General features: G+C 43.7%; 1 protein-coding gene across 6 annotated transcripts in view; it reads left to right on the top strand.

Moving 5' to 3' along the window:
- Positions 1-13059, top strand: part of MARCHF6 (membrane associated ring-CH-type finger 6) — a 1566402-nt gene that overhangs the window by 810815 nt on the left and 742528 nt on the right. For all 6 annotated transcript variants that reach the window (XM_077491957.1, XM_077491954.1, XM_077491953.1 and 3 more), the window contains one exon: positions 9527-9601. In XM_077491957.1, coding sequence (XP_077348083.1) covers positions 9527-9601 — 75 coding nt within the window. The remainder of the gene's footprint in view (positions 1-9526; positions 9602-13059) is intronic.

Here is a 13059-nt window from a genome sequence, read left to right as displayed (position 1 = left end):
TAAATAGAAGGGGGGAAAGTGGGCAGCCCTGACGAGTCCCATTGGACATGGAGAAAGCGTCCGGCAGTTGGCCATTAATCCTGACTTGCACAGTGGGGGAGGCGTATAAAGCCATGATGAAAGAAAGCAAACGGTCTGGGATTCCGATTTTTCTTAACACTTCTTCCATATAATCCCAGGCCATCCTGTCAAACGCCTTCTCCGCGTCCAACGAGAGAAAAAAATCCTTGTTGTGATGTGGAAGTCAGCCAGTGATGAACAGAAATTGCTTTAATCGTGTTGTCCCTCCCTTCTCTTCCCGGCACAAAACCAACTTGGTCAAGAGATATCAATTGGGGAAGAAGAGGGAGGAGGCGGTTTGCCAGAATCTTGGCATAAATTTTTAAATCAACGTTTAGCAAGGAAATAGGTCTATAATTTGTCACTTGTGTATCGTCTTTGTTGGGTTTTGGAATGACCGTAATATGGGCTCTGAGGGAGTCTCGTGGAGGTGGTTTACTAGGGGTCAAAGAATTGAAGGCCGCTAGGAAGTGTCACTTTAGGGTGGCAAGGAAGGTTTTATAATAGCAGGTCGTCAAGCCATCAGGACCTGGACTCTTCCCAGGTTTCATATGTTTAAGAGCCGAATCCAGTTCCTGGGCCGAGAGGGGAGCGTTTAAGGAAAGGGCATCTTCTGGGGAGATAGGGGCCGGTGCGTATTCACTTAGAAATTTGTCAATTAGGAGCTTTCTATGGGTCTGGTCTTGTAAAGGAGAAGTGTCATGGAGATTGTAAAGATTGGAATAGTACCGAACAAATTGTTCAGCAATCTTGTGGTTTGTAACCATTTTATTACCCTTTGCGTCCACTATGGAGTGAATGGTTCTAGTGGCGTGTTGTTTTTTTAGAGCTCTTGCGAGAAGTTTACCCGACTTGTTGCCATATTCATAAAACAGTTTACGGGAAAGCATATAATTCCTTTTAATTTGGGAGTTCAGAATTTGGAGTAAATCCTGCCGTGCCTGTACTAGGTCATTATGTACGTCCGATGCTAAGGAAAGTTTGTGGGCTTTTTCCAGGGACCGAATACGGGTGGAAAGCTGGGCTATGGCATGGTATCGTTCCCTCTTTCTTTTTGCCGACGCAAGTATAAATTCTCCCCGCATTGTACATTTATGGGCTTCCCAAATGGACATGGGGTCCATTGTGGGGGATAGGTTATCTACAAAGTAGTTGGTCAGTTTTTCTTGAAATGAGGAAGCTAGAACTGGATCTGACAAGAGGGCCGGGTCCAATCTCCATATCGGGGGTGTGTGTGGATTGTTTGTAATCTGCAAAGTCAGGGAGATTGGTTGGTAATCTGAGATATACATGGCCTCTATGGAAGCAGACGAGAGGCAAGGTAAGTCTCTTTGGGTGATAAATAAGTAATCCAACCTGGAGTACCGATTATGGGGGATTGAAAAATATGAATAATCCCCGTTCTTGGGGATGCAGAGTTCGCCACGAGTCATGTAAGCAAAGCTCATGTAGAAGTGATTTGATGGCACGTAATGCTTTGAAAGTGAGAGAGGAGGTGCCAGTAGAGGAGTCGAGAGTCGGGTTAAGAGGGACGTTGAAGTCACCTCCCAAAATGAGCATACCTTCTTGGAAAAGAGATAGCTCTGTTAAAATTGATTTAAAAAAAGCTGGTTGGCCAGTATTCGGGGCATACACATTGGCAACAGTGATACGTTTGTCTCCCATGCTACCTTTCAAGAAGATAAATCTAGCTTCGGGGTCTATCATGGTCTCAGTAATTTGGAAGTGGCATGTTTTGGCTATAAGGATCGAAACCCCTTTGGATTTCGTGTGAGGGTTGGAAGCATGATATACACGTGGGTATCGGTGGTTGGAGAGTTTTGGTATAGAGCTAGATTTGAAATGTGTTTCTTGTAATAAAACCAAATCTGCGTTACATTTGTGGGCAAAAAGTAAAACTTGAGATCTCTTTTCGGGTATATTGAACCCTCTCGCGTTTAGGGAAACTAGTTTGAGTGAGTCCCGCATATTTAGTTTGGGTTTAGTGGACATGATTTAGGTGGGCGGGTCGCTTATACGGTGTAAGGTGTGGATCAGGGCGTTTGCCTAATAAGTAGTAATCAGGCTTGGGTAGCGGTCGAAAATATGTCGTGCAGACTTTAGCTGGGTGAGTAATGTGGTACTAAGAGAATTTGCAGGTGGAAGGGGAGCTGGAGTCCCGCCACAGGTTACAGAAAGAAGGTAGAGAAAGGGAGAGATAAGGGTACTGCGTGGGAAAGTTGTGGAATAGAGTCCAAGACAGATAAAGGGAATATAAAAATAATAAAGAAAAAAACCGCAGGGAGAAAAAGGGCAAAAATAAAAAGGAGCAACAGTAAGTGAACTGTTAGGTTAGAGAAAGTTTTAGATAGTAATAGGAATTTCCAGAAGATAAGCCGGAGAAATGCAAGTCCTGCTTGCACTTCCACAATAAGTCACAGGCATAAACCCCGTGACTAGTCCATTGGTTTTATGTTGTTATATTCGGAATGTATTTGCGGAAGCAGGCACAAACTTTTTGTTAACTGTTGCAGTCAGTCCAGTTCCTAAGCAAGGGAAGGGTGAGCTTTGCAAACTATCTGAATGTCTTAAGGCTGATAAACTGAAGCTGATATGTCAGGCATATAAAACATGTAATATGAAACGACGTTTCATGACTCCCTTAATCACATCCATTACAATTTGCTTTCATTTATTTTTTCCAATACATGTTTTTATTGGGCAAACTATAGAATGATGAAGCTGTCAACAAAATAAAGCAACCCCCCCCCCCCCCCAAAAATAAATAAATAAATAAATAAATAAAAAAAAAATAGTCACACAATTTGGTCCAGTAAGAGGCTATTTTGGGACAGTCCCACCAAATATGCAGCATGTCTCCTTTGGCCTCTCTGCATCTCCGGCACAAATCCGAAGCCAACAAGTACCATTTTTTCACCGTTGCTGGCGTTGCATACCAATGTTATAATATAATTTTTTTAGGAATTCTCTTGTAATCTTGTGTCAATTGAGTGTTTATGTGCTAAAATACATGTGTTCTCCCACTGAGTATCTGAGAAGTACAATTGAAGAGCAGATTCCCATTGGCTTCTGAATCTGTCCGAATCCGCAATATCAGCTTGTGGGAGACATGAGTATATTAAGGAGGTAGTTTTCTCAATCTCATTGCCAGGCCGATTGATTCAAAAGGTGTAGGATCCCTGATCATATTGCCTTTATCGGGGGAAAGAAGATAATGGCAAATTCGCCTATAGTTCCAATGTGTAAAGGCCAAAGGTGCAATGTTAATGTTAAAATCTTGCCTGCAGCCACACAATGCGAGGCTACTAAGGGAGCTGTCTTTTGTGAGGAATATTTTCGAGCCCAAGCCTGGAGGAAAATCCGGATTGTTGAAAAGTGGCTTGTAGCATAGTAGTGTAGCTTAAAATTTGGGAAACCACAAGGGTTTCTTGTGTGCCCATAGAAATGTCCAAAGTACAGCTTGTAACTGTTTACCAATTAACTTACCACCCAGCTTTTTTAAATGTGTGGAAAATATATCATAGTCATGAAAGTGGTAATTTTAATGATGACCGCTCAGCAGAATCCAAAAAAGTGTTTGAGCAACCATTTGGAAAGATCCTATTTAATCTAACAGAGCATTGGTTTGAAGCTATGTGTGAAAATATTGTTCAGCAAAAGTGTGAGCTAGACCCCTAAATATTTGAGTGCATGGAACATCCATTTAAAGGAGTTGTTCTGTTGTGCCTGTATAACTGTATTTGGGGCGAGAGTAAGATTCATGGCCTCTGATTTGGTGTAATTTATTTTAAGGTTGGAAAAATATCCATAAACAGTAGAGGTGTGCATCTTCACTGGACTCCCAATTTGATTTGATCCTGATCATCATGACAACGATTCGATTCTGTGATGCATCATGATTACTGCATGCATTTTTCATAAAAAAAAAAAAAAAAATCAAGCAGTCAAGAGAACTTCATTTTCTTATTTTAGATGATACAAGAGATGGTCAGAGACTGCAGACATGATACAAGAGATGGTCACAGACTGCAGACATGGTACAAGAGATGGTCACAGACTGCAGCACTAGGTTCTAATGCACTGCTGCATGGAGGCAGAGACCAGTGCTGTCAATAGTGGTGCCAGGAAAGCAACCCTGGTTGTTTGTCCACTGTCAGAGGATTCCCCCATCCACCTGGGATGTGTAGATGGGGGAATTGGATCATATTTTTTTTTTCCCAGTGTAATGACCAACCAAAAAAAAAAAAAAAGTGATCAATATATGGGCTGCATAAGTGGCTTAGTGCTAACTGGATCTTGGAAGAACAGAGTGAGGGAGGGAGACAGATAGGGAGAGAAAGGGACAGTTCAGTGATCAATGTGTAATGCTCACTCATTGGAGGGACAAGGCTGGAAGTTCACACAGCTTGGAATGTGTAGCTGCTGACTGTTCTTCACATCTCCTATGCACACCCCCTCTCCTCTCTCTCCTTCATAGCTGTATGTCGGGATAGGAGAGTGGGCGGACCGGGCAGACACGGGAAGAGGAGGAGGGACAGCTGTATGCAGTGCATTGTTCATCACCCGTCTGTTGATGGGGGGGGGTGAACTTGATGGGCTGTGTGAGACGAGTGTCAGAGACACTCCACTCAGCTGCAGCCACCGGCCCCTAAATGTACACACTGATTCTCCTGTCCTGCGGATGGAAGAAATCAGTCTGTTTCCTCAAACTGTCACTGCATCCCCCCCACAGTGCAGGATCTCCAGGGACTTTGGCAACCCTGATTGTTCCACCACGCCCACAGATGTGATGACAGCTACAGTGATCTGTCTCACAGCTCCGTGGGGCTCTGCACCCACCCATCAGGGTGATGAGAGGGGTGTCTAGTGTCCACAGCTACAAATCCTGAGGAGGGGGAGAGCCTGGGTGGCGGCAGCATGCTGAGGCTACATCACCCATTGACAGGGAAAGGCTCAAGCCGATCGCTGGCTTGTCATCATCAGCAAAGACACTGCTGTGCAAGGAGGGGGGGGGGGGGAGCCAGAATGACATCATACATAATCGATTATGCTGGCTAACCACGTCAATGGCAAATTGGGAAGGGCAGAATTGTGATGCATCGTTAATTTTCAACACCCCTAATAAACAATAAGAGCATGTAGTAATTTAGGGATAGATGTTGGAGTGCTGTCCATTGCTGCTCTCTTGTCCTCCTGCTGCATCCATTGACTCAGACAGTAGGACTTGGCTCCAGTGGCGGCGGCTGGTGGTGAAGTTTTAGGATGAGGGTGGTGTCAGGCCCCACACTTCCTTTTTGACTACCCCCAATTCTCATAAGCCCCCACCCCTTATAGAATCAACCTAATCTATCCCCTGTATTCCACTTGCTTTTATCCATATAGTGTCAGGAGTATACAGCTCAGCATCACTGGACAGAGTATACAGCTCAGCATCACTGGACAGAGTATACAGCTCAGCATCACTGGACAGAGTATGCAGCTCAGCATCACTGGACAGAGTATGCAGCTCAGCATCACCGGACAGAGTATGCAGCTCAGCATCACCGGACAGAGTATGCAGCTCAGCATCACCGGGCAGAGTATGCAGCTCAGCATCACCGGGCAGGGTATGCAGCTCAGCATCACCGGGCAGGGTATGCAGCTCAGCATCACCGGACAGGGTATGCAGCCCCAGCATCACCGGACAGGGTATGCAGCCCCAGCATCACCGGACAGGGTATGCAGCCCCAGCATCACCAGACAGGGTATGCAGCCCCAGCATCACCGGACAGGGTATGCAGCCCCAACATCACCGGACAGGGTATGCAGCCCCAGCATCACCGGACAGGGTATGCAGCCCCAGCATCACCGGACAGGGTATGCAGCCCCAGCATCACCGGGCAGGGTATGCAGCCCCAGCATCACCGGGCAGGGTATGCAGCCCCAGCATCACTGGACAGGGTATACAGCCCCAGCATCACAAGACAGGGTATATAAGTCAGCTTTTCAGATACAGTATATAGATCAGCATCACACATGGGGTATATAGATCAGCAGCATTACATATGAGGTATATAGATCAGTAGCACCCCATGAAGGGCATATAGATCAGCAGCATCACATAAGGGGCATACAGATCAGCAGCATCACATATATACAGATTTTGCAGCACACTGTCAGCACCCTCACACTGGTGGAGGCAGGGCTGCTGAAATTATGGGGCCCCCTGCAACTTGCCTGACAGGGCCCCTCAGGAAATGAAATTGCTAAAATCCCATGGTCACAATGGTATGCTTTGCAGCCATTGCAGAAATTGAAGTCTTGCTACTGCTGCTTCATGTCACCTGCTTTTTTTTATTTTATTTTTATTTTTTATTTATTTTTTTATTGCCGAGTGACAATTTTACATTTTGAGACTGCATTGCAGCTGCGAGCCAAGTGTTTGGCTTCAAGGTGCAAAGCAGCCCTAAATTATGTCGCTTGCAATACAATTCCACAGCTCTTAAGTAAAGCATTGCATCCCTTGCATGTATGCATCCCTGCATGACAGCTGGCTTCTGTCGATGAGGGGCTTGGCCAAAAAAAAAAAAAAAAAAAGTCTCCTATCTCCCTGGCCAGAGTGTTCTGGTGGGGTGAGGTGTGTGTGTGTGTGTGTGTGGTGGTGGGGGGGGGGGGGGGGGGCACATCCCGTTGTCAGAACATAATAGAACAGTAGGGGAGATCACTGTAGTAACATTGGATTGTTAGTACAGTGGCTCTGACCTGAGATGTCAGTTTTTTTTTTTTTGTTCAGGCAGTGGGGTTGAGCAAAAGAAAACTAGCAGTGTATAGGAAACATTAGGCCACATTTACATTTGAGGTTTCCTGATTGTGTGGCAGTGCATGGGTAATGGGCAAATTGTAGTGCATTTTAGAAATGCACTGCACATGCGCATAGAACATGTGGTGCCATTAATTTATTAATGGCACCCCAACTGCAGAGAGCAGACATGCGTTTTGTTATGCGGCAAAGCTGCATGCCTTAAACGTTTCTAAAACCTCTATGATGTGTTTGTCACACATATGGCAGCCCATTCAAGGGAATAGGTTACCCTAAGTGTGAAAAAAAAAAAAAAAAAGGAATGCTTGTTCCTGCCATGTGAAGTATAAAGGGACCTTAGCAATGGTATATAGAAATGGCTGGGCAGAGATGACTGGCAGCTGGAGAGAGAGACATGTGGCCACTGGCTTCTTGCTCAGCACTGCAGTGACAGCTATCTGCACTTCTAGGCTGGCTTCATATTCACCCTCTCTCCAAAATCTCCCCCCACACACACAAAATCACCCCTCCAGCAGAAGCATTGCTCCATCCAAACCCTGGAGTTTGGTAAACACAGAGCAATGACAGCTTGATCTGGAGGGAGGGAGATCAGAGGTCAGGACTCAGGGAAGAGGTGAAGCAAGCTTCCTGCTCACGCTGACCAGAGAGAACACTGACAAGGGGGAGTTTCAGGACCCGGCAGATACACATGCAGAGACTGTAGCTGTCTTCTGCTCCAGATCGAGACACTTTGCCAATTGCCAGTATGTAGAACTGATCCCCCTGCAGAGCTGCTGGAGGGAGAAAGCTGGCAGCACTGCAAGGAGATCCACAAGTGTCAGAAGGTGGTTCTTACTGGGCAGTGGTGTCCTCTCCTTCTGCTGTGTCTCCTTCAGTGGGTAGCAGGCAGCAGCGGCGGTGGAGGAGTCCGCTCCGCATCCTACGCTCGGTCTCTCCCTGCTTGGGCCGTGTAATCCACTGAACTGCTGATGTCTCTTCTGGTTTATTGCTACACAGGGAAACCGGAAGTGATGTCTTAAATCGGCAAACAAAGCACCCAGCCAGGCGGAAGTTGTCCGGCGCCATGGATTGTGCCACTCGGCAATTCAAAACCCTGCAAATGAAGTTTGCATAGACGTGACGCTTCCCATAGTGCACTGTGTCCGGCACCTTAACACAGTGCACTTAAAGGACTTTTTTTTTCTGTGATTGCCTGGGGTGGGGGGGCGGCGCCCGTGCACTCCCTATGTATGGACGGGCCTCCACTGCTTGGTTCCCACGTCATTGGCTTTGATTGAGTCGTAGAATGCATTGGGGTGAAAAACTGCAAGGGTTTACAACCCCTTTAAGTGGTTAATGAGCTACATGCACACACAATTTATAGAGTGATAAATCCTTCCTCTCATTATACACATTTAAAATTCAAAATGCAAAATTTTCCCTGTATCAAAGAATGGTTATCTGTGTTATAAAAAACATATTACCCTGCCTGGATCTGAAATTCAGTCCAAGGAGTTTGTTTAAACGATTATAAATTGGTATATAAATATGAAATGTCCTAAAATAACCAAATATGCATTTCATGCAAACAATGCTATAGACCATCACAAAGACGAAACCGATAAAGTGAAATGCATGTGTATATACTTTTTGCTGAGAAATAGTCATGATCATCACAAAGTGGGTATCATGGCAGTTAATAAGGGGTGCATGACCTTGGCCCTTGTAATTTGGTTAAATTACAACCTGAAACTGCCGTAGAAAAATGGAATTAAATTAAAGTTGGGGGGAAAAAAAAAAGCAAAGACCAAAAGAGAGAAGGAAACCAAATAGAAAAAAATAAATAAATAAGATGTGAAAAATCATAGTTGAAATGGAGGAAATGTGAGTAATCATAAGTAGAGCAACAGAAGGTGCTAAATACTCAGCTTGTGAATTTAATTCAGCTAGGGGAAGATTGTTATGCAGTCATATGGAGAAGACTCCAAGGCACTGAATGTGTTGTGAGAAAACTGCTTTGCTGCACAATTTGTTAAGTGACCTTTTGGTCTTCTTCATTGTATTACGCAAGGCAGTTTGCTCAGCTGGAACATTGTTCTATAATGTTATAATAATAATATAATATAGCATGTACAATTGTGATATAAGTCATATTGTAATTGAATGTTATTAAAAATGACCTTTCTTTTTCAGTCTGCAGCCACTGCAATATTCTATAAATGCAATGCAACATGGCTACCTGGAGGTGTACTGCCCACTCCCCATAAACATAATTTCCTGCTTGTGTGATTGGCTCACCAATTTTCCCAGAAGTCTGCCTAAGATACAAGTCAGATTTCAGGCATCCCCTGCATACAAAAATATCATTTTTGGTGAGATTTTCAATAGGAGCACATATAAATGGATGCAGGCCCAGCAGCTTTCCTCATTAGTGATCTGCAGCTGCCATAGCTGACTGATAATTATGAAACCACACCCATTAGACCCACTAGGCACAGAGGCAACACACATGGAATTCTTCACTATAACACAAGCTAGGAATCTGCAACAAAGGTTGTTATAATCCTTGCAATGTGCATGGATCACCCGGGGGGATGTTTTTTTTTTTTTTTTGTCAAAAAAAGTTATGCTTTAAATTTCCAAACTGTATATTTTGACAAGTAACATATTGTTTCCGTTTTCCAAAAGGTTTCATTACTAGTGGTTGTAGAAATTGGTGTTTTCCCTCTCATTTGTGGATGGTGGTTGGACATATGCTCATTGGTGAGTAGAGTGCAAAATGTTATTGCATGTCAGTACTGTGGCAAGAATGACCTAATCTTTGCCTGATGATTTTGTAGTTTAAAGCTGTATATTTTCTGGAAATCATAGAGCTGAGCTTGTGTTTGTGTGTATGTGTGTGTGTATATAATATAATATAGTGTAATCTCATTAACATGTATTTTTACCCAGAACAATCAATTGTCTTCCAACTTTTTTTTTTTTTTCCACTTTCTTTCTTTGTTGGTTTTGTAGAGGAAAAAAATAAAGTATCTGTGAAAAAAAGTAGATAACTATCCATTGATATGGTGGTAAAGACTAAATTCAGCAATGGACAAAATGCAAAACGCCTAAATTGTTGTACAGTATCAGTTGCATAAGTCCTCATGGTGTAGTGGTTTATTTGGTTACTTAACATATTGTATATTATTCCAGAGATTCTAGAGACAGTTGGGTATGATATGTCTGAAAAAGTCACAAAGTTCAATTAACTTAAATTAGTTAGCTGAGGCAGGTCTGTGGATTGCACAAATTGCATGAAAGAGTCAATAGTAGATTGTGATTTATACTTTAAATCAGAATAAAACCAAACCAGTTTGGTCATAACTAAATCACGCAATATAACCAGTTTGCCATCAGGTAACATAAGCACTCCTATAGTGGGAGCCCTCACACCCCTTGACCGCAGAGGGGCAACCCCCATCCAACAACACCATAATCTCGGAAAGTGAGAAGAGATGGGAGAAGAGGGGAGAAGAAAAAAGGCGAGGCATAGGAGGGGGAACAAAAAAGGGGGGTGACTCCACGCTCTGCATTACCTCCCCCAGTAAATCCCCTATTCAGAGAGTGTCGGGGGGGGGGGGGGGGGGGCATTTGTCAAGTATCCAATCCATGGATCCCATATTTTAGCAAACTGTTTCATTTCATCCTGCACAATCGCTGTTAGTCTTTCATTCAACATAATCCGTGAAAGTTTGTGTTTAAATTGAACAAATGGTATGGCTGCTGACTTCCAGTTCTTAGCAATTGTGATTTTTGACTGATACACAAATGAACATCAGGAGCCATCTTTGGCTTTTGGGGGGCTCCTAAATCTTGCAACCTAATAGTGCATGTTTTGGGGACTTGGTCAGGTTAAGCTGCGTAAGGGAGTATTTGAAGTTATAGATCCTGATCCAGAATTTCCATACTTTAGGGCATTGCCACCAAATATGGACTGCTGTCCCTTTCTGACCACAGCCCCGGAAGCATTTAGATGATGCCCCGGGAACAAATGTGGCAAGTCTAGTCAGCACCAAACACCACCGTAATAGAACCTTGTAATTTGCCTCTATTATTGAACTATCTATCAGCGACCTGAAAGCAGCTAGCGCCACCAAATGCCTTTCCTCGAGTTCCAGGTTCTCCTGGATATTTTTTTCCCACTGTGTCATATAAGTCAGTTTGTCTGAGACAAATGTTATTATAGTATGTATAGCTGATATATGGCCTCAGAGTTTATCAAAATGGTGACACATATTCTCCATAGGTGTCATTAGTGTAAGATCGCCTTTACATGATAGGGTCTGCATATAATGATATATTTGAGTATACCTAAAATGTTCTGAGACTGGTAGTTGGTATTTTTCTATTAGTGTTATTTTGGATAGCATTCCCTTTTTATCACAGATGTCTGCAATCTGCAACAATTCCTTATTGGACCACCATTCAAAAGCATGGGGGGGGGGGGGGGTGAGGCTCCGGGGTGAAATCTCCATCTCTTAGAAGAGGAGCTAATGGATTGTGGGGTGATTTTGAAGTTTTGGGTCCTAGCTAGCCTGTCCCAAATATCTAAGGACAAGGAGAGGGACAGGCATAAAATTGCCAGTCTTTCTTTCATCTGCAACCACATAATATGCAAAATTGGGTTGGGGTAGCAGGAATGCGAAACCATTGCCATCCATAATGTCGGAGGTTGTTGGGAGTGAAATTTGTTGAGTTGTGCCAATTGGACTGTATAAAAAATATTTTTGCAGGTCAGGAAGCCCTAGCCCCCCTTTCTGTTTTCGTGTGAACAGTGTATGCCTTTTCACCCTGGGCCACCCCATATGTACTGTAAGTAGCTTTACATAGTCATGATTTTACATAGTTAGGTTGAATAAAGACACCAGTCCATCCAGTTCAACCTGAGTGTCTACAATTGTCACTATCCCTGTACATTGCACACTTGCATTGGTCCCTACCCTTGAGGAGTCCACAATCCAAGGTCCCCATTCATATACTGTATTCATATACTAGGGCAAATTTTGGACAGAAGCCAATTAACCTACCTGCATGTCTTTGGAGTGTGGGAGGAAACCAGGGTACCCAGAGCAAACCCACGCAGGCACAGGGAGAACATGCAAACTCCAGCCAGGTAGTATTGTGGTTGGGATTCAAACCAGCGACCCTTTTTACTTCTAGGCGGGAGTGCTAACCACTACACCACTGTGCTGCCCAGAGCTTTCTCTGGAACGCCAGCAAGTCCACTTTATTAGGTGCAACTGGTAAAGTTTGAAAACAAGTACAGTATTCTCAGAAGAATGTTCATTTTTATAGAGTGCAGTCTGCCAAACCACGATGGAGAATGGACTTCCCATCTGGATAGGTCTGCTGTTAATCATCCATACGGAGCAGGATAATTCTGTGAATATAGAGTGTGTAAGGAGGGAGTTGGGTCTATTCCTAGATAAGGTAGAGCTACTGGTTCCCAGTGAAATTGATGGGACCTGTTCAAGGACTTTCTGGGTGGATTCCTGAAGGGAAACATTCAACACTTTCAATTTGTCATGATTCATTTTAAGACCTGATCTAGCTGAAAATTGTTGTAGTATTGCATAAAAGTTGGGTAAGGAGGTGATAGGAGATGATAAAACCATCAGAATATGATCAGCAAATATGATACACTTGTGCTTCCTGTCTCCACATTCTATACCTTTGATGTCAGGACAGGCATGAATCTTAATGGCTAGCAGTTCCATTGCTAAAACAAATAGCAATGGGGACAGAGGGCATCCCTGTCTGGTTCCCCTGCAGACATTTAATAATTGGGGTGAGTGTCATACAGTGTTCGAAGGAGAGCCAGAAAGCATTCACCAAAACCATATTGGGTCAAGACGTCAAACAAATAGTTCCATGAAAGGTAATGGAATGCCTTATGTATGTCCAATGAAAGCAGCATTCCCTGTCTGGGTCCTGTGTGGTCCCAGTCAGAATGGATGGCTGAAATGATGCCTTTGATTCTGTGGGTCTGATCTGACGTCTTGTGGCCAGGAACAAAGCCTGCCTGGTCTAGAAGAATATATTGTGAAATAAATTAATTTAGTCTAAGTGATAGTACTTGTGTCATTATTTTTAGGTCAAGGTTTATCAGGGAGATTGGGCAATAGTTAGAGCACTCTCCAAGGTCTTTACCCGGTTTTGGTATAACATGAATGTATGCC

This window comes from Lithobates pipiens, unplaced genomic scaffold (assembly GCF_037356315.1).
Source record: "Lithobates pipiens isolate NorthernLeopardFrog02 unplaced genomic scaffold, aLitPip1_a1.2 Scaffold_19, whole genome shotgun sequence".
Lineage (NCBI taxonomy): Eukaryota > Metazoa > Chordata > Amphibia > Anura > Ranidae > Lithobates > Lithobates pipiens.
This window is presented reverse-complemented; position numbering and strand designations above follow the sequence as displayed.